General features: G+C 39.4%; 1 protein-coding gene across 1 annotated transcript; it reads right to left on the bottom strand.

Moving 5' to 3' along the window:
• Positions 1 to 19210: 19210 nt before the first annotated feature.
• On the bottom strand, positions 19211 to 22279 carry LOC139460909 (multiple epidermal growth factor-like domains protein 10). Its single transcript, XM_071242389.1, has 4 exons — positions 22231 to 22279; positions 20939 to 22027; positions 20369 to 20480; positions 19211 to 20165 (listed from the first exon to the last, which is right to left on the bottom strand). The coding sequence occupies exons 1-4, from the start codon at positions 22277 to 22279 to the stop codon at positions 19211 to 19213; spliced, it is 2205 nt and encodes a 734-aa protein (XP_071098490.1).
• Positions 22280 to 27458: the final 5179 nt, after the last annotated feature.

Below are 27458 nucleotides of genomic sequence, written 5' to 3' on the forward strand. Positions count from 1 at the left end.
TACCATGGCTCATTTACATATAACGAAGCTAATTCAGTTAATGCTTAATCTTACCAGAGCTCCAGATAAGCTGCGTATCTGCATAAGATACGCATCAGAAATGCAGAAATACTCAGTAAAATAAAATCCAAGCGTATCAAATACGCAACGAACATTACAGATACGCTGCAAAAAAAAAACTTGTGCGTATCATCAAAATATTGAGAAGTAACCCTGCGTATTCGTTTAGCAAATCAGCAACTTATTTTTAAATTATAAACGGGAATTCCGTCAACCTTGCCAAACTCAACGATGACAGTTACATCATGATCATTTGCCATCACACTTTCTTGTGGAAGAATCGTGGTATTTTTGAGTCCTATAAAGCTCTCGAACCCACACAACACCATTTTGCACACACAACACACCTTTTTTATGACCAAACACATCTACATTCAAATGTCGACCAAATTACACTTCTTAGGTCAATAACAATTAGAGTAACCTCCTTTTTTTAGAGACAGACTTAAAGCTTCGTAAAATCTTTAAACAACCAAACACATTCATAGACTGCAGGCTGTATTTGGCCACTACAATGAGTCTTATTTAACAAAGTCACCTAGAAATAAATCAATGATACTTGAAATTGAGTTAAAATAACTGAAATTAACCAAAACACTTCTGTTGTCCACTTGATCATATAACATTATTCCTAATTCAGAATGGCGGAATCGCAATGACCGGTACAGAAAGTAATGACACATCTAAGGGAAGAACGAGGTGGGGCAGAAGGTTATGATGGAGATTTGCAGGCTGCAACGACGGGAAACGACAGAAAGGAAGGTGAGGACATCAAGGTAAGTAAGTTCACAGAAAAGGTGTGGAAACTTCGCCAATAGAGCGGTAAGACAATTATCACAGGAAGAGCTCTTTAGCTCACCTGGCGGGAAATGCCAAATAGAAGCTTCTGATTTGACCTAGGGAAGATCCCCAGAAGATATGGGAAATTCTCCACAATGGTTTTGAGTGAGTGAGGTAAGATTTAACGCCGCATCGGCATTTTATCAGCCATATAGCGACCAATGGGTTTGAAGACACATGTCCTGTACATGAGCTTCAAATACGGTGAGACCCTGAGAGGTATTCACAGACAAACTGTTCTGAGCTGAGCGGATATACTTGTGCCAAGAACTTTTGATTGTGTTCAATATGATTTTAATTTGTTTATCTTATATTGCTGTACTGACATGCTGGTGTGGAAATGATAAATCAGCCAATTTATTCTTGAAATGATACTTGGGCTGATATACTTCTAGCATTGGAATAAAGCGAGGGATAAATAAGTCAGCCAATCATAACTAACTACAAAAACGCATGGGAGTTAATTATTCATGGAATATATATTTACATATGTATTAAATACATTTTGAATGACCTTTACCCCTAATGATTTCTTCTCCCTGCAATGTTTTTATTGTACGATAAACAACCCCAACCTGTGATTTTGGAGTGTTCTAAAAACAGTTCGGAGTGGTGACCATTGATAGAAAAGCTTTAAAGTATAGAAAGCCATCACCCATTTGTTCATCTAAACGACTAACTGCTTGATGTGAACAATGTGTTCGTAAAAAACACACCAGTATACATTTGATACATAAAATGTATAAGTATACGAATAACGTAACACGCCGAGGACTTAAATAAAATATCTTCTTTTAGCAAAATTTCATAATAACCTTCCAATAATTAATGTATTTCAGTGCTTATGTTATCTCGCATATTCAAGCTTTTTTTTGTATTAACGCTTGACGTATAGAGAAAGTATTTAAACTGTGTGTATATTCATATATATATATATATATATATATATATAAATATATATATATATATATATATATATATATATATATATCCAATTAAAAGGTGAGGATAGTAAGGGTAGGCTACTTCTTATCGACAATACAGAAAATATAAAAAGAGTGTTTTTTTTATAATACAACGAGGGAGTGTTATAATCCTGATTTGAGCCTAGGATGAAATCAGTCCAGAATGATATGATCCAAGGCAGTGGCCTGATCCTCCTACACTGCTAGCGAATCCCCTTTCCAAACAAGCACCCATTTAAGATCATCAGGGTAAGGTACCACGTTCCGATCAAACACCTCTTCCCAATCCTTAGGAATAGGCATTCCTTTACGATCATTAGTCATAGTTATGAGGTAGGTATGTGTTATGAACACACACTACCAGAGATCCAGACTACCAGTTGTCATACTTTCGTTTCAGTGGAAGGCTCTGTGGCTGAGTGGGTTAGATCGCTGACTTTGTGAACTGGCGATTAGGTGCCTCCCTCTGGTTGTGTGTGTTCGAATCCCGGACGGGACTAAACCCCAAAAGTACAAGAATCTGTACTTTACAAAGAAAGTGTTTTTCCAAATATAACATATGTTACATAGGTATGCGTAAACAATCTCTTTTAATGATTTAATTCAATGTCATATGAGGAAACTCCGTACAATTTCTATCACGTTTCAAGTTCCGGGGAAACTGGCTCCTATGCATGCGCATGAAGGTAAACAATCAGATGTTGATGACTTGGTATACGACGACTCATTATTTTTGAAGTACCCATGGTCCAGTGGAAAAAGTGTTGGTTAATAACATGATCTCATTTGCCAAGCATAGCTTCAGGCGGGCATCTCAAAGTGGATCCTCCAACAACGGCTAATTGAAATCAGAAAATAAGTGTGCCCGGTAAAGTGCACTACACCAATTTGTGTTATTCTTTCAGTGTCGAGCAACATTTTGAAAATGTAATGTTGTATTATTTTATAACAAAGGATTATCAGCAGACTATATTGGCACTGACAGACAGGTGATATTGGCACTGACAGACACACTGTTGTCAGAGACACCACATGGTGATATTGGCACTCACAGACACACTGCTGTCAGAGACACCAAATCGGTGATATTGGCACTGACAGACACACTGTTGTCTGCGACACCACATGGTGATATTGGCACTGGCAGACACACTGTTGTCATGGAAACCATATCGGTGAAATTGGCACTGACAGACATATTAATGTCAAAGACACCACATCGGTGATATTGGCACTGACAGACACACTGCTGTCAGAGACACCACATGGGCGATATTGGCACTGACAGACACACTGCTGTCAGAGACACCACATCGGTGATATTGGCACTGACAAACACACTGTTGTCATGTAAACCACATCGGTGATATTGGCACTGACAGACACACTGCTGTCATGGAAACCACATCGGTGATATTGGCACTGACAGACACATTGATGTCAGAGACACCACTTTGGTGATATTGGCACTGACAGACACACTGCTGTCAGAGACACCACATGGGTGATATTGGCACTGACAGATACACTGCTGTCAGAGACACCACATTTTGTTACTTTTGTTGATGATGTAGCCAAAGACAATGTTGATGAACTGAAAATAAACCTAGATGTTAAGCTGTGTAACCGTCAAAGCAGCCACACCTTAACGGTTAAAGTGGATTCAGGCTCACAAGGAAAGAAGAATGTTTCCCGAATTTCTTGATGCATCAGGTTTCCCTAAATCTGGTACTACAAAGGCTTGACATGTCAAGCTGAATGCTTAAATGGTACTGAAATTCCCAAGTATGGTAGTATTACTTTACCATGTGGATTTGATGGTAAATGGTTGGACACAGACTCCTTTGTTGCAGATGCACCAGGGCCTATTCTGCTTGGATTACCTTCAATCCTTGCTCAGAATCTAATCACACCAAATTGTCCCACAAATTCAATGCATAGCATGGATAAGTCTGCATCTTTCCCTAACAAGGAAACCCTACAGAAGCTATACCGAGGCAGATTTGAAGGCATTGGTCAATTTCCTGGAAAGTGTCATATAGCTCTGAAGGAAGACGCTGTACCCGTGATACATCCAGCCAGAAAGCATCCTATTCAACTTAAGGATGAGTTGAAATCTGAGTTGGACAGAATGGAGTCTTTAGGTGTGATAGCTAAGGTAACTGAACCTACCGATTGGGTGTCCTTACTAGCGTTCAGTAGGAAGGAAAATGGCAAGTTGAGAGTGTGTCTTGATCCTAGTGACTTAAACCAGTCCATTAAGAGAACTTACCACAAGACACCGACCCTGGAAGAAATAACACACAAATTTAGTGAAGCAACAGTGTTTAACCAACTAGACGCTAGGCATGGATATTGGACGACACCCTTGATGATTTTTCGAGTTTACTTATAACATTCAATACACCTTTTGGAAGGTACCGGTTTCTTATACTTCCTTTCGGACTAAGAATATCACAGGACATAATTCAGGAGAAGATGGATTTGATCCTGGAACACTTGGTATCAGTGATGATACAGCAGTCTATGGAAAGACTGCATGAGAGAGGAGCATGATCAAAACCTGCATCAACTTATGAAAGTTGCAGCAAGATATGGTCTCATCTTCAACATTGAGAAGTGTGAGATAAGAAAAGAAAGGATCAAGTTCTGATGTATGATGTTCAAGGTGTACATCCTGATCCAGAAAAAGTTCAGGAAATTCACAATCTACCTGCACCTACGAACACTGTTGAACTGCAGCGGATCCTGAGGATTATACAGTGTATGTCATCATTCATACCCAACATGGCTGACTTCACGGAACATTAAGGATGCTGACCCACAAGGACAGTGTTTGGCAATGGACAGAATCACACCAAGCAGCATTTGACAAGCTGAAGACTATGATCTGTCTTGATGGTACTCTGAAATACGTTGATCCAAGGAAGCCAACAGTCGTGCAAGTTGATGCATCAATGAAAGGTCTAGTTGCTGTGATCATGCAGGACGGATACCCAGTTGCTTATGCCAGTAAGGCACTAACATACACAGAAAAGCGACATGCTAATATCGAGTGTGAGCTCCTTGCAGTGGTGTTTGGATGCAAGAGGTTTCATACATATGTGTTTGGTAGTCACTTCACAGTTGAGTCGGATAATAAACCTCTAGAGAACATTCAGCACAAGAATCTAGCCAGCACTCCTCCTCGACTCCAGAGAATGATGCTACAACTTCAGCAATACGACTTCGAGATTAGATACAAACCTGGGAAGGAAATGATTCTTTCAGACAAGCTGCCTAGGCAAAAACCCAGCTCCAAGTCCAACTATCAGTATCGACAAAACCAAGTTCAGTTCTCAAGTGAAAAGCTTCAGATGATCCGCAAGGAAACTGAAAATGATGAGACATTCAGTGAATGAAAGAACATTATTGTATCAGGGTGGCCAGAAGATCAAAAGCATGTGCGAAAAATCGTTCGCCCATCTTGGTCTTGTCGTCATGAACTGTCTGTGGAGGATGGGCTGTTACTGAAAGGCGACAGGATAATGATACCACCTGCGATGAGGCGTGAGGCGCTTGAACAACTTCACATTGTACATCAAGGTGTTACAAAATGCCAACTTCGTGCTAAATCGTGCATATACTGGCCAGGTATCAACAAGGAGATTGAAGAACTATTGGCAAATTGTAATATTTGTCAAGAAAACCAAAAGTCGCAATCACATGAAACATTGCAACCCGATGATATTCCAAAGAGACAATGGCACACAGTAGCAATGGATTTCTTTCACTTCGATGAATGTGAAAATCTTTTGATAACTGACTACTACTCCAAATCATTCTTTGTACGCAGAATTAATGGACAGAGTACAAGTAGGGCTGTCATAGATCACTGCAAGCAACTGTTTAGCGAACAGGGGATACCCAACACATTTATCAGTGATAACGGTAGACAGTTCGACTGTGAAGAATTTAGACGTTTCGCTGATAAGTGGTGTTTCGATCACATAACTTCTAGTCCGCGATATCCAAGAAGTAATGGATTCGTAGAGAGAGCAGTGCAAACTGTAAAGCAGTGTCTTACCAAAGCGAAGCAGTCTAGAACTGATCCAGATCTAGCATTGCCGAGTCTCAGAACAACCCCGATTGACAGTACCATTCCATCACCAGGCGAACTTCTGAATGGTCGTAAGTTGCAAGGTAACTTACCTGTATTAATTGCAACTATTCACCAGCAGAAGGATACAATCATGAATAGACTTAAGGACAGACAACATTCGCAGAAATATCATCACGACAGAAAAGGGGTGAAAGACTTATCTGCTTTGAGTATAGGTCAGAGAGTTTTGACTCAAGATCAAGACAGCAGAAGATGGGTACCTGGTAGGATATCAGCTAAGTGTATTGAGCCCAGATCCTATTTAGTGGGAACCCCAAATGGAAAGGTGTTAAGACGAAACAGGCACCATTTGCGAGAGATGCTGGGAACGCCCAGAAAAGTGAGATTTGCGCTGGATGATCCCAGTGTCGTTGATGAGACTCCCCAGTCAAGTATATCTGATGATGACAGTCAGCATGCAAATAACGGTAATGATCTGACCGCTAGAAACATTGATGGACAGTACAGGACCAGGAGTGGTACAATGGTCAAGAGACCAGACAGGTTCCTGGAACAATATTGACTTTTAACTATTGATTTCATAGTTTCAACAGTTCGGAATACTAAATGAACAGTGATTTTTATTATGATGTTGGAGGAGTTAAAACTCAGTTTCTCTTTGAAGTGTTGACTGTGTGGAAGAATTTAACTATGTTTAAGGCAAGGATTTGCTGCTAGTTTCATGAGTTTGTGTTGAACAAGTATTTAATAATTTCAGTATTTAAATTGTGGAAGCAGTATTTTACATGAAGGATAATTTGCGTCAGTAACAATAGGTCAACTATCTGATGATAGTACAGTATATAAGTGTGCTTCAAACTATTTTATTATAAAAGTAACTATCACAGTTCCTTCTATTCAAAAGAAAGGGGATGTGATATGATCCTGTTTCGTTTCAGATCATAGATTAATATCTGGTTCGTTTCTGGACGAGTAACGATTTGGGTAGATCATCATCATCTCTCGCCCATGTCGATGACGCCATGTTGCTCACGTCTATTAAAAGTTTAAATTGAAGACTTGTTGTGTTCTGTCATGGACAGAAACTATTACAGTGCCAATATCACCGAAGACAGCAGTTTGTCTGTCAGTGCCAAAATCACCGATGTGGTGTCTCTGACAGCACTGTGCCTGTCAGTGCCAATATCACCCATGTGGTGTCTCTGACAGCAGTGTGTCTGTCAGTGCCAACATCACCGATGTGGTGCCTCTGACAGCAGTGTGTCTGTCAGTGCCAATATCACCATGTGGTGTCTATGGCACTGACAGACACACTGCTGTCAGAGACACCACATGGGTGATATTGGCACTGACAGACACACTGATTCCGATGGGACACCTTCAGTCTAACAACGGAATGTAGAAGACATTCGAAGACCCCAGCCTGATGAACGACTGTGTCTGTACAGCCATGCTAGGAATGTAAACCTTATAGAGGAGGAAAAACATGTGTTACTAGTGTTACCCTTCCACAGCTGTGACGTGAATATCTCTCTTGTCCACTGGTTGCACAAAAACTCTTCAATGTACTGGTCTATTTCTAGCAAAAGTTCCCAAAATCCGTGGCTTTAACGTTTAAAGTACAAACTATTTAAATGTTCCTAGATAATGATGCACGCATTAAAATGTATCGTGTATACTTTTCTGTTATGGGCCGGAGGCCTTGGACATTAATTTAACTCTGTATGTCTGTCTAACTTAAGATCAAGTTTATTCAAGCGCATTATTTCCATGGAACAGTCCTCAATGGCCCAAAATATTCCCAACAGAACCTTGTCTAATGAACCGTTTCACTTTACTAAGTGTGGAGGAAGAGAACCTCACCGATATCATAATGTTGTGAAATGACTGAAGCCGCCCTCAACACAAGGCATGGGCATTCCCGGGTTTGTAACACATTCTGGTTAGAATATGTACATGTCCATTGCGGTACAGTTTTAAAACAGGAAAGTATGTGCCTGCCGCGAGCACGATGCCAAATTTCTAAGGTCTCCCGGTTTAATGACATGCCTTTGGGTATTGAAAGTGTTTGCCAAATGCAATATAACTTCAAAAGTTACTTCCTATATCAAACTCAAGAACAAAGGTATTAGCTCTTCTGGATTAACGCTATGCCTTCTCTTCTAGAAAATGCATGTCCAATGCAATAACTCCAAGATTCAGATAAACCACAAACAACTTTGATAGTTAATATCTAAATTCAGTCTCACATACTCAGGTGTATCAACCTTAAGCAACATAGATCACGTTGATCGGGAGCTTGTTACACTCTCAAAGCAAATCACATTTACTTCGGATTGATAGCACAATAACGTATAAATGCACTTGAGTCATCCCGCCAATTTTTTTAAATGTCCTTGAATGTAGGCGGAATCAGCAACCACCAACTCATTAGTGTACACACGAGTTCACAAGTAACATGTTGTTCCGTGTAACCCCAGCTGCTGCAACACTGCCTATGACTCATATACTGCCATCATCATCTACGTCTCTACACCTGTGGGGCGGTGGCGTAGCCTCGTGGTTAAGGCGTTCGCTCGTCACCACCAAGACCCGGGGTGGATTCCAGACATGAGTACAATGTGTGAAGCCGATTTCTGGTGTCCCCTGCCGTGATATTACTGGAATATTGCTAAAAGCAGCACAAAACCACATTCACTCACTCACTCTCAATACAACTGCAGTACTGAAGGTAAGCTTTCATTAGGCATTGACAAGGTGAAAGTCAAGTCAAATTCTATTGATGCTAGTTTCTCTTTCACAATGCGACGGAATATGAGAGAATACATGTAACGTCATTGTTACAACATCACTCTGTTGTTATGGTTACCTACTTGGCAGTAAATGATCGCCTTCAGGATTCTCAGGGTCAGTACCAGCTGGAAAAGAGAAGGAAAAGGAAAATCACATAAAGGCATAATATGCGATTATATTATTAGGAAAAATAATATAAAAAAAATATTTTTATGATTTAAACTAAACTAGTTTACGATTCAAGGGAATTAGACAAACATGCTTCCAGATTGTGCTGATTTGGTGGGTAGGCTTACAAATATAATATAACATATATATAATATATTGACAATGAAAGAGAAAAATCCGTCTAGGTTTTCCTCCAAAACAGATTCAATTTGTCGTGAAGGGCAAATAACAGATGAAATGGTGAACAGACCACTGGCAATCAGTTATGACACCAGGTGTTCGCAAAAAGGGTAAGCATGTCCTGACCTACAGGTAGCACCCGCCATTCATATAAATTGCAAAACAAAAGTAAGTATGTATTTCCGGACGCAACACAGCAGTAACCTTGCCTTGCGACGTCAGCCTGTAAACCAACCAGACAATCGAGTGATCGATGAACCAGAAAATGTAGTGACCAGTACCGTTACTGATCTTGGTGAAGCTAAAATGTCTATTATTGTTAGGACCTTTCTTTTTGTGAGCTTGTGTTTATGATAGTTGAAAACATGCTTAATGCAACTGGTACAACTGTTATGAATCAAATATTTAGGTAGGATAATAATTTATGGATGAACAACTTCTTTATTACAATAAGGAGCGAAGTCAAATCAAGAAAGGAATTATTTCCACCCTAGCGAAACGAGCTCACAACATCTGTTCTATGAAGCAACAACATCTGTTCTTCAAAGCAGCATCTAACCACTGAACTAGGCCACCTCAAACAAGAATTTTCACAGTATAACCTCAACCCTGAGCAACTAGTACAACAGACGATACAGAACATGACCAAGAAATCACAGAAATCTCCCCGTCAACAGTCTGCACACTTTGTGATCAGCCTCCCCTACTTTGGAACAGCTTACATAGGAAAAACGTCTAGGCCCCTCAAAACCCGAATTAAAGAACATCAAAGCTCAGTCTCCAAAGATAAGTCTAAATCAGCTCTGTCAGACCATACCCGTGACAACCCAAGCCACAGCATTAAGTGGGATAAAGTCAAAGACCCCACCACCAACCTGAAAGACTTCAAAATCAGAAAACTACAAGAAGCCATCAACATCAAAAGACTCCAACCTTCAATCAACCGTGACCGATGCTATTACATACCCCGACGTACCATCAACTCATCAAAGATCCCAACCAACCATAATCCTGTGGTTAATATTACTGACTTCGTTCTTTGTTTATGTCACTGAGTTCACCGGTTATTGTCGCTACTACCCTTGTGTGTACATAGCAGGCTTCTCCACTACAGTATATCTACATCTGCACTACTGTATAAACATTGCCTTCTACCTGTACTTGTCAACCATACCACTTGCTGTGTTGTATATCACTTGCTTTATAACGATGTTGGAACCAATACCGAAACGTCGCTCATAATTGTAATAAAGAAGTTGTTCATCCATAAATTACTATCTTTACTAAGTGCTCCAACTTCTAAATCCTTATCAAAGAAGACTCAAATATTGACAAAGCCTCACTACTGTTTTGGGTGAGTTGACGTCACGTAATGACTGGTACAGTCAAAGTAGGGAGATGCATCGGCTTTAAATATTTGTTACTGATGTGTCAAATTAGGAAATGTCCAAATAATGAAACGTTGGAATGTATCAATAGGCTCAATTCAGCGAGGATAATATTTTTTTTGATCAATAAAAGCGTTAATGTACACTCGTATTGATTCTGACATATATTTTTTGTTTTATGTGTAATGTTCTTTGTCAATTTTTTTTCTTCCAGAATAGACTGACCCTGAGGACGAGGGTTTTCCCCGGGGTAAATGATGTTGGTCTGTGCATAATTCAGACTAGGACAGACAATCTAGTGACAGACAACATGAGCATCGATCATGGCAAATGGGGAACTATCCTGATCACCGTTACGACAAGCATGGGTTGCTGAAGACCAATTACGTCCCAGACATTTACAGTAGTAGGTTACAACAAGGACCGAAGAGATACAACTAACCTCAACCGCCAACCCGACCCTACTCTGTATATCAGCCACTCAAGGAGATAACAGAAATGCATCTTGCTAACTATGATTTTTGTTGTGTTGCATAAAATCAGCCTCCATCCATCATCGTGGGACAATGACATATTGAGTACAGTTCTGGAGTTGTAAATATATATGTACGTGCTGGCTGTAAGTTTGGCCTACTGTTGTCATTGTGAACAAAATCAACCAAGGACACACAACAACCCATAAGCATAATATCCTACTAAAATAGGCTCACTAAAAGCAGGCCATTGTACGAGTACAACTTCTAATATATTTCTGAGTCAATTTCAAATAGTGATGATGCCTGGTGTTTGCGAAAGGCTTTAGGATCAGTTCCCCAGAGGGCGGGATGCGGAGTTGGGAATCAAGATGGTAGTGTTTCCCTGGGTCAATTACCCAGTGGCAGTTACCATGTGTGAAGATATCTAACCCTCTAATGTCGTTTGCTACATTACCTTTTGGCCTCCGGGTTGACTTTCTTCTGCAATTAATATGAACATATCATTAGTTCTGAGAGTAATTTGATAGACACAATCATGGTCATCCAGTGGAAAACAAGTACACTGTTCGTCCACTGATGTAAAGGTCACAAGAAGTAAGTTTATTGTAAGGAATCACGACTGTCTCATCCACCTTTCCACAAACTCGAATTGTTTTACCATCTCGTGACATTGAGGTTTTTCAGACGTTTATTGTAAGAGATGTAAAGTTAAACCTGTTATGGGAACAGCGCTTTAGAATTAAAAAAAACAAAACAACAACAGCAAATAGACAGTGCTGGCAAGATGTCATTCATGTCCACTTGACTAAGGAACAATTGTTGTCATACGTTTGTAATAATAAGTATAACTGGTTCACATGAAAAAATAGGGTATTTAAGCTGCGTTTAAAATATTGCTTATATTATTGGCGTTCAAATTTTCACTTGTGGCATCGAGTATGTGATAATTCCAAATGATAACCTGTTTTGCGAAATGTATTAGAACTGAGTACATGAATTAGAACCCAACAGTCACCATTCTCGACAGTAACAATAACATTTCATCATGATTCGTATTGTCACTGCAACAAAAACATAACTTGCATTTGTATTTTTAAACCCTAGTGTTAGTAATATCAAAGAGTCATCTTCTTTTAACCAAGTAGCCTTTGCTTAAGCTTACACATATACTGTCTTAAAAGTGACAATCACGCTTACAAGAAGATGATATGAAATGTTGTTTAACTTACCTGTTGTCTGTCTGGCGTCGACGTTTTATGACGACGGTTACGACGATGATAACAATAATGGCCACAAGGGGGATTGTGATGATCACTGCGACGTGTGCCGTTGACACTCCTGTTGTTTCATCTGTTTTGACCTTGACGTCTGTCGAAAGAAACGTTGACTATGTACAACCATACATTTGAGTCATCTTATTAATAGTTTCAGTGATAAGTAGAGTTTTTCCTTGTAGTATGTTGTTCTTAATGCTAGATTCCAATGTTGTTATAAAGTTTTGTCATGTAATAACATTGTATTATTATTTATATACTAGGTAGATAATAAGTACTAATGGCTGACAAATACGTAACAATGAAACCACTGTTAATGTGTTTGTGTTACATAATACAAGCTGTTCATGTATGTATGTACTGAAATGAGTACTTATTCGGGAACATACCACATCCATTTGGGATCAAAGACCTAATTTGGCTGGGGGATTGCGTTATACAAAAACAAACAAATGAGATAATAAATAATTCAGACTTTAGAGACTAAAAGAAATCACAAACATATTTCTAACACAATGGGTGATATTGAATTTATATTTTATTTTTGCAAATTGCAATAAGCAACAGTTGTTTGCACTGAGGAATCATTGCATGGAAATCAGGATTTGTATTGTGGCATCCCTCAACTTATATGTGGTGCTAATCAAATAAAATATTTAAGAATCGTATATACACCTGATGAAGCCAGGTTTGTGAAGTAACAATGTGAAACCGGTTAGCATCCCACACCTTCAGTGATCTCGCAGAAATCCCCGATTTGGTTTCTAATGCATCCCCTTGTGCACTGTCCATTCCCATGATTGCATACGTTGTCCAGACAGTTCTTGCTGCAAGGTTGGTCACATTGGGCATCATACCATCCAGTGATGCAGCCATCGGAACACTCTCCTGTTTCCTTGTTACAGTGTGTGAGGTTCCTCTGTGGGTTAACTTGGCAGTTTTTGGAGCAGCGTTTGTCACAATTCTCCCCATGTTTGCCCCACTCGCATGCTGCGACTGCATGAATCAGAAATGCTGAAAATGTGACAAAATAAAGATGAATGAAAGTAAGGAAGAAACCCAGAAGTTATATGAAAGAAACGCACATCAAGTAGTGATACTGTGTAAACGTGCAAACGTTGTGTAAATATTTGATGCGTAAAACAATCATAGAGCTGTTTGCTTACATTCAGATAACCACTTCGTGCAATAACAATCTATCACTGACTGTGCCATTGATTAATGTATTTTCTTATCGGATCCTTACAACAAATCAGTTATGCACGTGTATTGTGTATGTTGATATAAATTTTAACGTTAATTCATATACTAAAATGACTGTGATAAATAACAGAAGGTTGTGTTTTCATTTTATTGAATGTAAAACATTTACTGAAAATCTTAAATAACAGAATATCGACCATATTTATTGCCATGTCATTATATACAATACAGGGTGATACAGCAACAGTATTTACTGTTGAATGTTTTGTCATAGTTAGGTGATGGTTCAAATGGACCATATTCATAATGGCTCATGTGGTTTTCTTGAATTACACCTTCTCCTTTACGTTACTGTACGAAACTCGCGGTAACCGGGAGATTTAGTTGCTGCTCATTTAGTCAATGTATCGTATTGAAGCATACTTCTGTGCAGAAAGAATGTACTCACTGAAAAACAGAACGGTGCTTGGCCTCAGCATGGCTTGAAGAGTTCTCTACTTGTTCATATGAAGCCTGCTTGGAAGAGAAACATCCTGTATGTATTCACCTTTTATTCACGACGTGTTTATTCTATTGAACCGGTTAACACACATGCAATGGTGTCAAAAACAGAAACTGTTCATCAGATACACTAACAGCTGTTTGTTGAACTCAACACTTTGAGGTGCTCTGAGAAGGATGGTGGCAGTACACAGTCAGAAAATACAGCAACACAAGCTAGATCTCTCCCTGTGTTCTCACAAGTGTTCTTCCATAAACTGACAAGGTCAAGCTATGTTACCTGTAGATTTATCCACTCTAAATGTAACATTTGAAACCTCGCTCTGCTGTTCAGTTCAAGATATATTTCACACGCATATATATGCACTCTATGTACATATGTTTGCACATATGAATATTTCTGTTTATTAATTTAAACTGAAGATCGTTTATTATAATTTATTATAATTTACTGATAGTCCAGGAGTGCTTTAATAACTTGTGGCGGTTTCCTTCTTTTGTGAATCGTAAGCGTGAGTAAAGAATATTTTTCAAGAGTCGATTCACCTTTATATCTAGTATTTCAACACCTTCGTACTCAAAAACGGATATGATGTCCTCAGTCAACCCCGCATCCGTCCACTCAATACCTCCCTTACTCCCCCCCCCCCCCCCCCCCCCCCCCCACCACACACACACACATACTCTCCCACCCACCTCAGACTTCCAACGCCCCATGCCTCCCCAGCTCGACCACACACACAACACTTACCTACCAAGCTCAATCCACACTGCTGACTGTCCCCGCATATCCAGGTACATTGAGGCAGAACAGGCAAATACACCCCTGCATAGTGTATCAATACAGACAGCACAGGCTTCCAGTGACGGTCTCATGTTCCGGGAAAACAGCATGGGTGTAGCCTACTCTGGGTTAGGGGACAGGGCTAGCCTCAGTCAGGGAGAAATATAGTTTACTGGCGGACATACCTTCCATCCCTCTGGGCCATTCTACCCATACCTAGGGAATGAATTGGCCTAGATTACACTACATATGTGTGGGGAGTCAACTTGAAGTGCTACAATGCTATCTAATCAGTCACGTGACATGACTCTCCGCCAGTTGCAGATTGAAATCATTGAAATAACTTGCGTGAGACTGTAATTGGAATCGCGAACATCTATACATGCATCGACTTGCACTGAATATGTATTGTGCTAACATAGAAGCGCATAGTCAAACATATGCTGACAGGACATTCATGAAGTCAAAGAGAAGGGCACAGTGACACAGTCACAACATTCATACTACTGTGTCCGTGTACTATGCAAGTACTTGTGATCAACATGGCTTCTCATACCGACGTTTCCAAAAATAACCTATGGGACACATAACTTCGTGTCAGTTGTCAGCAATTTGATCACCAGATAACAAGTGAATGTTGTCGTAATTACTCGATTCTGCTCCTGGTATCTCAGTGGTTGACATCATGGAGTCAAAGAGAAGGGTACAGTCACACATTTACAACATTCATACTACTGTGTACTATGCAAGTACTTGTGATCAACATGGCTTCTCACACCGACGTTTCCAAATGTAACCCATAGGACACACCATCTGATCATCAAATAACAAGTGAATGTTGATTCACGGCTGCCTGTAATTACTCGATTCTGCTCCTGTTATTTAAGTGGTTGATAGCATGAACACAAACCCATACGTCAGTGGTTGTTTGCATGAGCAACTTTAGACATATCCGTGGTTGATGGCATGCAAATGTCCAGGTAATTCAGTGGTTGCTAGCAAGAACACAAACACATACGTCAGTGGATGTTAGCGTGAGCAATGTCAGACACGCTCGTGGTTGATGACATGAGCATATCCAGGTAGTTCAGTGGTTGAAAGTTTCAGCACTTTCGGGTCAATCTGTGAATGCTGGCTTACGAACCCTGATGATGGAATGAACAACTCCAGATAATTCAGTGCTTCATAGCATGAACTCATTCAGGAGTGACATGACCGGTATTGAAATCACTGAAAGTACTTGCTTGAGACTGTAATTGGAATCGCGAATATCTGTGCCTGCATCGACGTGCACTTATTATGCTAACATAGAAGGGCATAGTGAAACAGTCATGGTATAATCATGCGTTCTATTAACTGTGCTGGTGTACGTGTGATGAACATGGTTTCGCATAGTCACGTTTCCAAATGTAACTGAAAAGAATAATACTGTCAGCTATTTTCAATGACCAGGTTACAAGTGAATCTTGAGTTATAACGGCACATAAGTAATCGATTCCACTCCAGGTAAATCGGTGATTGATAGCATGAACACAATCAATGCTCATCAAGTTTAAAATGCATGAGCTTCTTGTGCAGAAATAATGCTAAATAATAAATGTCGAATTTGTAAGAGAAGTAGATACTTTTCAGGTATACATACACTTTCAAGTTGGAATTACAATGCAATACACATAGTTAACATAATACATGCCCTGATAAGACCGTCAGAATTCGTTAAAATATAAAAAAAGATATATTGTTTGCGTATCCTTTTCACAGGAGTTTATCGTCGGTCCCAAGATGTTAATATTCGTTCCGGTTCAAGTACTTTGTGCACCAATAATCGATTGTATTCAACACCACGATGCTGATATTACGCAGCAATATTCCAGCTATGTGACTATAATCGAATCTGAACCAGACACTCCAGAGATGGACGTCATCAATATCGAGCTACTCAATCGGGATTCGATGACATGACTCAACCAAGTCAACACCCGATCACACAGTCAGTGAAGATAGCATGTAATCGCAGAACGGGCAAGCATTCCATTACATGCATTTGAGTTGAGATATAACCTAAAAGGATACACAGGTGCATTTTATTTTTACAGGTGGTATCTATCGGGAAACAATATTTTTAGGGATATAGAAACAGCTGAAATAACATATAGCATTGGAGGATTTGAAAAATAAAGAATAACTTTGTGAAAAGGCCTAATGGCAAATGTGTAAGGAGAGTCTAATGTGCTTTACAGTATATACATGAGAGTGTAAACTAGGCATCATAGTCTTCTTGAAAATGCAAGATGGATCCCAGTCTTACACATACTTAACACGACCCTAGCTTCAACCATCAAGGGTCAACTGTCACCTGTTCAGTGATATCCTCAAGACTGTTTTGGGAGAACTGTCAGCACCTTCGCGAACTTTTATCAAAGGGATATATTAGTGGAGGATGTCCCAGTTCAGATCACTCGTATTGGCACAGTAGTTGACTGCTCAGCATCATGTATCGCAAGTGTTTTCATTGTCTGAGTAAGTGTCGTTAGAATAGTGCATAGGGCAGCCGACTTGTGTAGTACATAGCGTTATACTATTTGTAACATAAGGTAAAACTGAAGTCCCTGTTTGTTGCTTGAAGGTGCACAGCAGTACCCTTACCTTCCTACCTTTAGGGCCTGTAAACAATGGAGTCTTGATAGGATAATCGAGCAATCTTGAATCAGACATTGCACATATGTACATTTTATTTACAAGAAGATATAACTTTATAAAGGAATCGAGACACACATTGATTGGTTGGTACATATCTGAGTAATGTATAACACAATTTGTAGAGTGAGTAGGTATCAAAATACTCAGGGTGAGTGTAAAAATACTGTCCATTTCCGGGGTAATTCACAATGTAATATATAGAGGAATGTATAAGGCAATATATAGAGTCATATTTCGGGCAAACATGGGAGAACGCATAGAGTAATACATCAAAATAAAGAACTGTATACAGTTTAAAATCATAGCATAATAAAAAGCATAACATATACAGTGAGGGTTAGATTATGTATAAGGTTTAATTGGCCATAATATTATACCGGGCAATGGCGAGGGCATATCATAGATAGATCCTTAGTGTACTATTTAGAAAGTCGAGAAATCGAAAAGCATATGCAAGTCTTCTTTAAGGTGTGACCTATACGGCCAAATACACTTGCGTTTTTGCACATATATCAGTAAACGTTACTTTGTAACTTTAGGAAGGGTTATCAGATTTTACACTCCCTAACTCTCCTAACAGTTTTATAAAAGTGAGAAAACCCTTTCCTTCGTCTCATGGAATCTCTGCCCAAAACACAAAATATATGCAAAGACTTTGTCATGAGCAAGTGTTTATGAATCACTATATCACAAAAGTGATGATACCAGGTGTACGGTATGGTACAAGTCAAAATAAGGAATTGCGTTGCATACCAGATGTATGATATAGTACAAATCAAAATAGGGAATTGCATCGCACATCAGTTTTGTCCCTGATGCGTCAAAGTGGGAAATGTCCTCCATTTTTTTAAGGCTTTATCGATGCCTTGAATGATGTAAGCTTGATCAAACAGCTTCTGAGCAAGAGTTGTTTGACACTCTTTGAGATTTAGTCAGTTCTACCTACAAATGTAAAATGTCAACGACAAGGGCTGGAGCAGCAGGAAAATTACTCAACATGAAAGGAATGTTGACTACTGGAAAGCTGAAGTTATTCCTCCTGTCCTACAGTCTTGTGGAAAATGTTTTGTTACTCCGAATCGTTATGCTTAGCTCATAACATGAAATAGATAAAACAGACTCACTGGTCTCCTTTAATTCTTGTTCAGGTGGGGTAAATCAGTAAATCAATACGAACATGAATTATCATCCATATGAATAAGGAAACATATCAGCAACAAGAGGAGCTCAAATAATGTCCACGGGGATAGCTACTTTTTAGCCAAATGTCTTACCCAAAAGTTTTCATCGAAAGGCAGGTTAATTGTTAATCTGCAAAAAAACACTCGGGGGGGGGGGGGGGGGGGGGGGGGAATTTTGGAGGAGTCATCTTTAAAGGATGGTGTTCCTTCCTTTGCCACTGCCAAGAGGTGAAACGCTGCCATCAGGAGGGAATAAAGCCTCGATCAATTTTTTCCATAAACTAGAAGACCTTCAAAAGCCACAATAAAGCAAACAGCACATGACAAGTATTTCAGCATGCGGGTTTCCAAGGCTTCTGTATCACACACGCTCGAGGTTTATCCTCTCTCTTGAAAATGTACATCATTTTGAAGCAGAACCGGCTGATTTGGAAAGATTAGTAAACCTTGATAATAGGTCGTGTGTTTTTCAGCGACGGAGCACTTAGTGGATTCATTATCAGCTCATGATGCCAAACATGGTGTCTTCAAAATATCAGATTTGAATTACAGGCAAAGTACATTACAGCCTTAAAGTAACATAAAATATATGTATTTATTTATGAACAGGTGATATATAGCTCACGACTGTCTTGGGATCATCAACAAAAACATCACGCAAGAGTCGGGTGTAGGACTGAGCATCACTTGCAGAACTGTGGGACGAATCAGAATCTGCCATGGCCCGTGACATATGCGTATAGGAACGGGCATCTCCGGCAGAACTCTGGGATGATTCGCCGTCTGAAACATCCTGTGGCATATGAGTGGAGGACTGGGTTTCTCCGGCAAAACGCTGGGTTGCACCACTGTCTGCAACATCCAGCGACATATGAGTGGAGGACTGAATATCGCTGGCAGAACTCTGGGTTGTGCCACTGCCTGCAACATCCAGCGACATATGAGTGGAGGACTGTGTGTCTCCAGCAAAACTCTGGGTTGCACCACTGCCTGCAACATTCAGGGACATATGAGTGGAGGACTGTGTGTCTCCAGCAGAACTCTGGGTTGCACCACTGTCTGCAACATCCAGCGACATATGAGTGGAGGGCTGAATATCGCTGGCAGAATTCTGGGTTGCACCACTGCCTGCAACATTCAGGGACATATGAGTGAAGGACTGAATATCGCTGGCAGAACTCTGGGTTGTGCCACTGCCTGCAACATCCAGGGACATATGAGTGGAGGACTGGTTATCTCCGGCAGAACTCTGGGTTGCACGACTGCCTGCAACATCCTGTGGCATATGAGTGGAGGACTGTGTGTCTTCAGCAGAACTATCAGATGCATCATTGTATGTTTTACCACCTGTTGTAGAAAAACATTCTGCCAAAACTGGCATGGAGAGCCTGTGCCCACGTTCCTCTTGCTTCACAGCTGGTGGTACGCAGGATATGCCTATATCTTCATCTCTGATCTGCCAATATCTGTTTATGGCCTGGTATTCTACAGAATATATATCACCCTGAACACCTTCATTGTTGTGTTGAACAATTGCTGATGGTTGAGCTCTACAAAAATAAAGAGGAAGATTAGACAGCAATACAAGCTGCGAAGTGCCTTCACAAAATTGAGTGAACTGCCATAGTGATTCAAATGTAAAGAGTACATTTCAATAATTGTCAGGTTTTGTCTGAATTAGTGTAAAGATAATTGCGAATCATTAGCCAGTTATTGCAAGATATATGGAATCATCTGCTTCTGATGCAGGTACCTTTTAGTTCTCCAACGTTTGATGGAACACAGGCATGCTAGCATCACGATCACAATGACCACAGCTGTAAGCCCAGTCCACAGTCCGATTGCCGTGTTCATCCCATTCTCATCTGGAAAGCCAATATTTGATAATAATGATATAAATCTGCACTGTGCAATGTGTTTTAGAATAAAGTATAACAACTTTAAGTATCACGACTATGACAGATACACACCTATTGAATCACTGATCACTATCACATTAAATAAGAATATTGTGAGCAAAAACATATATGGCATTTTCACGGAAATAGGTAGCACCCCTTAATGCTAAAGAGGTACCATCTTTTTTACGCCTTTTGATACGACGCGTCGGGGATCGAACTACGGACATTCCACTCTCTGGGCGGACACGCTACTACTTGACCCTGGAGGCGGTTCATTTACATAAGGAAATAACGACGACCTTGATCTGTGTGGTATATCCGCAAAACATGATGCATTGCCATTGGCCTACATACTTCATGATTCATCATTTATATTTCAATTATGTTGCACATCGATGTGCTTTCCCTTGATATTAACTCACCCTGACATGATCGGCAATCGTCCACAGTGCAGTTGTTCCTGCAGATAGGTGTGCATTTATGTCCGGTTGTGTTGCAGCCTTTGAAACACATTCCTGTCATCTGGTCACACTCTCCACCAAGGCAGAATTCACACGTGTTGTTACACGATTTTCCATAGAATCCAGTAGTACATCCATGCACACAAGTTCCATAGCTTGTATGACATGTGTGGTTGATACAGTTGTCAGGGCATGGTATACAGTTTCTTCCAAAATGATGAGATGCACAGCCATCTACACAGTCGCCTGTATCGTTACATCTCCAATTCCTACAGTTACCGTGACACTGTAAGGAGCAGTGTGGACCAAACCAACCATCTTCACACCCATCTACACAGTCCCCTGTTTGATTGCATCTCCTATTCCTACAGTTACCGCTGCACTGTGAGGAGCACTGTGGACCAAACCAGCCATCTACACATCCATTACGACAATCACCACTGTATTGATTGCATTCCACTGTGTCATTAGTTACAAGTCGTGTGTCTCCAATTTTATTGCCTATCATCATCGGGCTAAATCCACAGTTTGTACTGCATTCCTTCTCACAGGCAGCACCATAAAAGCCAGGTACACAGCCATCCAGGCATCCAAATACACACGTGTCCCTACAGTTTTCACATAAATACTCGCAGTTTGGTCCAAAATATTGTGAAAAACAGTCCTCACACATCCCTGCAAAGCCATTGCATGTCTTACATCTACTGGAACATTCTTTACAGTCAGACCCATAGTAGGAACCATTACATCCTGATACACAGGATGAATTAAGCTGGCAGTATCCTCTATCACAACCACCTGGACAAGCTTTACAGTTACCTCCTGGACTGTCACATGGTATTTTGCACCTGACGCCTTGAAATCCTGGAACACAACCCTCTGTGCACACTTCTGTGCCACCGCTCACGGGTTTACATTTCTTATTTTTACAGTTGCTGTTGCAAAGAGACCTACATTTAAGGTCGTAATAACCACTGTCACACGTGGTTAGGCAAAAGCCAGTCCTGCTGTCACAGTCTCGGCAGTGTTGATTTTCACTGCAACTGGCAGCTGGAAACCAAACACAAAGCAAATCGTGAAGTACATACAGGTATTATTATCTCACATGCCAAACAAATCAATTTAAACAGATTTAGATGTGTAGATAACTCGTGATAGGATGTTTTATGCTTTTTAGAGAGGGATAAATATTGAAGCTGGGAGAAGTCTTAAGGAGTTGTTCAGAAATAGTAAGGCATTATCTGAATGTTTACCTGCAGATGTGACCAGATAGGCGATGGACACTACCATCAGTACAGCCATGATGTATCTGTAATTAGGAAGATGACTAATACTATATGAAGTCAAAAAAACGTAAACAGATAACAAAGAAGAAAACTTTGTAAAGGATGCCAACCGATAATCGACACTAATAGTTTTGGGCAATGGACAAATGGAAGCTAACGCTTAGCTTAGAACTGATTGTTTTTTGGCAATGGACACGGACACGTGGAAGCTAAAACTTAGCTTATAACTGATTGGTTATAGGTAATTGACAAATGGAAGATAACACTTAGCTTATAACTGATTGGTTATAGGTGATTGACAAATGGAAGATAACACTTAGCTTATAACTGATTGGTTATAGGCAAATGACAAATGGAAGATAACACTTAGCTTATAACTGATTGGTTATAGGCAATGGACAAATGGAAGATAACACTTAGCTTATAACTGATTGGTTATAGGCAAATGACAAATGGAAGATAACACTTAGCTTATAACTGATTGGTTATAGGCAATGGACAAATGGAAGATAACACTTAGCTTATAACTGATTGGTTATAGGCAATAGACAAATGGAAGATAACACTTAGCTTATAACTGATTGGTTATAGGCAATAGACAAATGGAAGATAACACTTAGCTTATAACTGATTGGTTATTGGCAATGGACAAATGGAAGCTTACACTTAGCTTATAACTGATTGGTTATAGGCAATGGACAAATGGAAGCTTACACTTACCTTATAACTGATTGGTTATAGGCAATAGACAAATGGAAGATAACACTTAGCTTATAACTGATTGGTTATAGGCAATGGACAAATGGAAGATAACACTTAGCTTATAACTGATTGGTTATAGGCAAATGACAAATGGAAGATAACACTTAGCTTATAACTGATTGGTTATAGGCAATGGACAAATGGAAGATAACACTTAGCTTATAACTGATTGGTTATAGGCAATAGACAAATGGAAGATAACACTTAGCTTATAACTGATTGGTTATAGGCAATAGACAAATGGAAGATAACACTTAGCTTATAACTGATTGGTTATTGGCAATGGACAAATGGAAGCTTACACTTAGCTTATAACTGATTGGTTATTGGCAATGGACAAATGGAAGCTTACACTTACCTTATAACTGATTGGTTATTGGCAATAGACAAATGGAAGCTAACACTTAGCTTATAACTGATTGGTTATAGGCAATAGACAAATGGAAGATAACACTTAGCTTATAACTGATTGGTTATAGGCAATACACAAATGGAAGATAACACTTAGCTTATAACTGATATGTTATAGGCAATGGACAAATGGAAGCTATTACTTAGCTTATAACCGATAGCTTATAGGCAATGGACAAATGGAAGAGAACACTTAGCTTTTAACTGATAGGGTATTGGCAATTGACAAATGGACATTGGACAACGGGAGGCCGTGACTCATTAGCGCTGACAGGTCATAGAAAGGAAATGACAATGGACAAATGGAAGCCGGCAAGATAATAAGCACCGACAATGATGCAATACATACCAGGCACAGGGAAGAGAGGTTTACATGTCACAAAACACATGTGATGGACTAAGAACATCAGTGTACCGCAAGCCAACGCACACAGAAATAGATGGCATGTACAAAATGCCCAGATAAACAATACACACTGACGTATTTGATATTAAGAAATAAGTGTCAAGCATATACATGTAATGATACAGATTAAAGAAGTGGTAATGCAACTCACTTGCGAATCATGGTTGATGTGTTCATCTGCTGGCTCTAATATGAACCTAATGAGGCTGACTCACGGTGACCTAATTTACAGGATCTAGCTTTTCCTCTTTACACGGAAGATATTATCACTAATTGCATACTATATTGGATATTAGTTTCAACATGCGATATATCATAATGTATTCAGAAACAATAATCCAGATGTCCGAATATGTTGGTCCTTGAAAACCTTCGAGCTCACACAGACACAAACACACACACACTAACACACAGACACACAAAAACAGACACACAAAGCCATTAATGTGCTGTCACTTCCTTCACATATAACGTATAAGAAAATCATAATAAACACATAACCATCACCTTCACGGCTGCTCTTTTGTTCAAATATCAGCACAGTCTGTAAGCAGTGAGTTTTGAAGAGTTCAGTATGTTAAATTTCAAGACCAGATGGAATAATCAAAGTTTGACTATTGTCAGTTTTCACTTTTGTAGTGTTACTGTGCCTTTCTATTAGTATCAAATACCATTTACAGCGTAGTGCTGTATAGACTATGTAACATTTCAACACCTTATGTATGGTTGCCTTTGTGAAAAGAAATAATTATTTTGTGTCTGGGCTTAGAATGTGAACAATGCTACATTATATTTGACACTTAAACTAAGCAAACACACAACTCTGTTGCACACTACTCATAAATTAAACATATCAGTCGCACGCAGGTACTTGCACATCACCAGCAAACACAAATGTATATGTTGACACAGTCAACTAATCCAACTAGCTCCATGCATGTATCAGCTTCCCTGTATTCTGGATATTACACTTCGACCCTGTGTTAATATTATGTTGATATCTGCTACTTGCAGTGGGACAAATATGAAAATATATTGAAAGTATGACTATTTGGACATACGCATTCCATTATAATTTGTAAGCGTTCATGTGGCTCTCAACATATCAAAAACATACTTTTGCAATGACGATACACTGGCTAGCTAACAAAAAGATACACATTGATTACCCTGCAGCAAATACAATTAATAATTGTTGCTCTTTATAAACACGTACTTGACTATAAACATAGTATGATAACAAACAAGGCATGTTAACGGATAATGCATCCATGGTTATGATAATTTTACAAGTGTTTACGGTTATTGTTTTTGTCAGCAGTAGATGCATGAACCGTAAGGCAACTCACGTGTCAGCCTAAACAACGTTGGGAACATAAGGCCAAATAAGTTAAAATCATTTTGTTGTAAACTGCGTCGAAATAAATTGGAAATATATTCCACATGACTGTCTATCATAAACAGTTTTTCAAAGCTTTAGTAAGGCATTTACATCTTTGTTAAAAGAGCATGCTCGATAGTACCTCAAAACTTGTAGACACTAAAGCCTTGACCTGCTGAAACATTGGTCGATGTGAAAGGGAAGTTGACTTTTGAAAAGTTGACTTTTAAAATGTTGAAACCATTTCTTTTTTATTTCTTAACATCTATGCAAAGGTATAAATATGAAATAAATGTCACCTCTCGTTTATTTCTAGTTCAGGTGTGTGAGCCTGTGGAAAGGTATTGGCAATTTGATATTTGACATTGACGCTTTGTTGATCCATAGTAAATGACAGCAAGACACCTTAAGTTTGATTTTTCGGCCTCACATGGTCAAAGTCACAGAGGTTATCTGGACAGGCCCCTACATTTAATATTATGTGTATGACAATGTCGATATCATTATTATCCATGTAACGTGTTTTAATAGAAAATGCTACCACGGTAGAGGTTTAAGTTGTTTTTAACATTCAATGTTTGTACACAACATAAATGTGTCTTACATAAAAACAATATTGTGAAAGTCACGCTGTTGTACTGTTTGGCACAGAAGAATACACAAAATGTTATATGAATGTAGTTTGAGCAGGGCAGTGCTTACTTGCTCACTCCCATAACGTACCTAATGAATCATGCATCATCTGTCCCTGACTGAAGTTATATTAGCCACAGCACCAACACACGTTTATCAGGTTCCATTTGACTTTGCTTCATATGGATATTATTGCAGACTTTCGGATTTGTCAATACCTTTGACACATGTCTCATATCTCTTGTATTTAGTGAATATTGAAGTTTGTTCTTTGCCTTTTGTCATAACTGGACTATTACACGATAGCATGTCGATAGAAAGGCCTGTGCACTGAACATAACGGTGACACACACCTTTCCATGTTCATACACAATCCCTATCGAAAGCTTCCATTGTACTATTCCGACTTTAACATGAGCATGTGATAATGAATCACTACCAAATAGTGATCGGAGCAGGTGGCCCCCGTCCCGAGTACGTGTAACGGCTTTTGAGCAAGAGTCGGATGACATTATTTCAAATCTTCTAGAAAGGTCATGGTTGTATCTCAGCAATTGGGAAGAGTAAACACTAAAGGCTCGATTCGCTTGAATAGTGTTTGATATAACGGGAAAGACTTACTATTGTGTGTGTAACGTTATGCCTATCGATTATGGGTTGGACTTGTCACAGTAGGTTGAGCGTCGTCAAAACACAGACGTCAACAAGTGAGTAGTCAAGAAAGAACACAATGAAACATGCACAGCTAAATTGTTTGAAATTGAAGTATTGATACAGCTCCTCAGTGGTAATGTGTCTCTCTGTACATATTATATACATTGAAATAAACATAAACGAGTGACTAGCATATTCTCTCCTTTGTCAGAACAGTTTGGTGGGAAATCGGAGTGTGTGAAACATGGTCGCCCACAGTAGTTTGGAATGGCTCTCGTTGTACTCTGATCCAGTATCATCATGTCATTGCTTCATACACTGCCAGTTTCTGGCGATATTTCTCAGACAGTCTTTTCTAAGTGGAAAATGATGTACACTGAGAACATGCCACGCTCACCCACGTACCAGCACGCACTGACAAAAAGGAAAGTTGGCTGTCACTCGACATGTATGGTTTATGACTACAGTTCTTGAGAAACCCCGCAGTTCCTTTGTATATGTGTCTTTACCAGCTAACACTAAGGGATCACACACAGACAGAGAAGCATTTGTATTTATATGTGCACCTACAAAGTATACATGCTACAAAACAGGTAAACTCTCACACACTGATACATTGAACACGTTTCAATTAACAAATGTGTAAATCCAAAGGAACAATAAATACACCAGAAAGATCAAGTAAATGTGTTTTGATTCAATTTGCTATTGGTGAGAATGTGTCGTGCCTGTATGTACCAAACCAGATTTAAGAATAACAAGAACTACATCAATTCATTAATAATCAGTTCTGTAGATTATTGGCGAGGTTTATACCCTACACATCGTTTCTGTCTGTAGGATTCGTATTCGTTTGCAGCAGAATAACCATCACATGTAAAGCTTATCTGGTATCTTAGTCAAGACGTTAAACCTTGTACATGGCTAAATCAAAGAGTGAAACCCCGC

This window comes from Haliotis cracherodii, unplaced genomic scaffold (assembly GCF_022045235.1).
Source record: "Haliotis cracherodii isolate W230 unplaced genomic scaffold, xgHalCrac1.p SCAF_14, whole genome shotgun sequence".
NCBI classification, from domain to species: Eukaryota; Metazoa; Mollusca; class Gastropoda; order Lepetellida; family Haliotidae; genus Haliotis; species Haliotis cracherodii.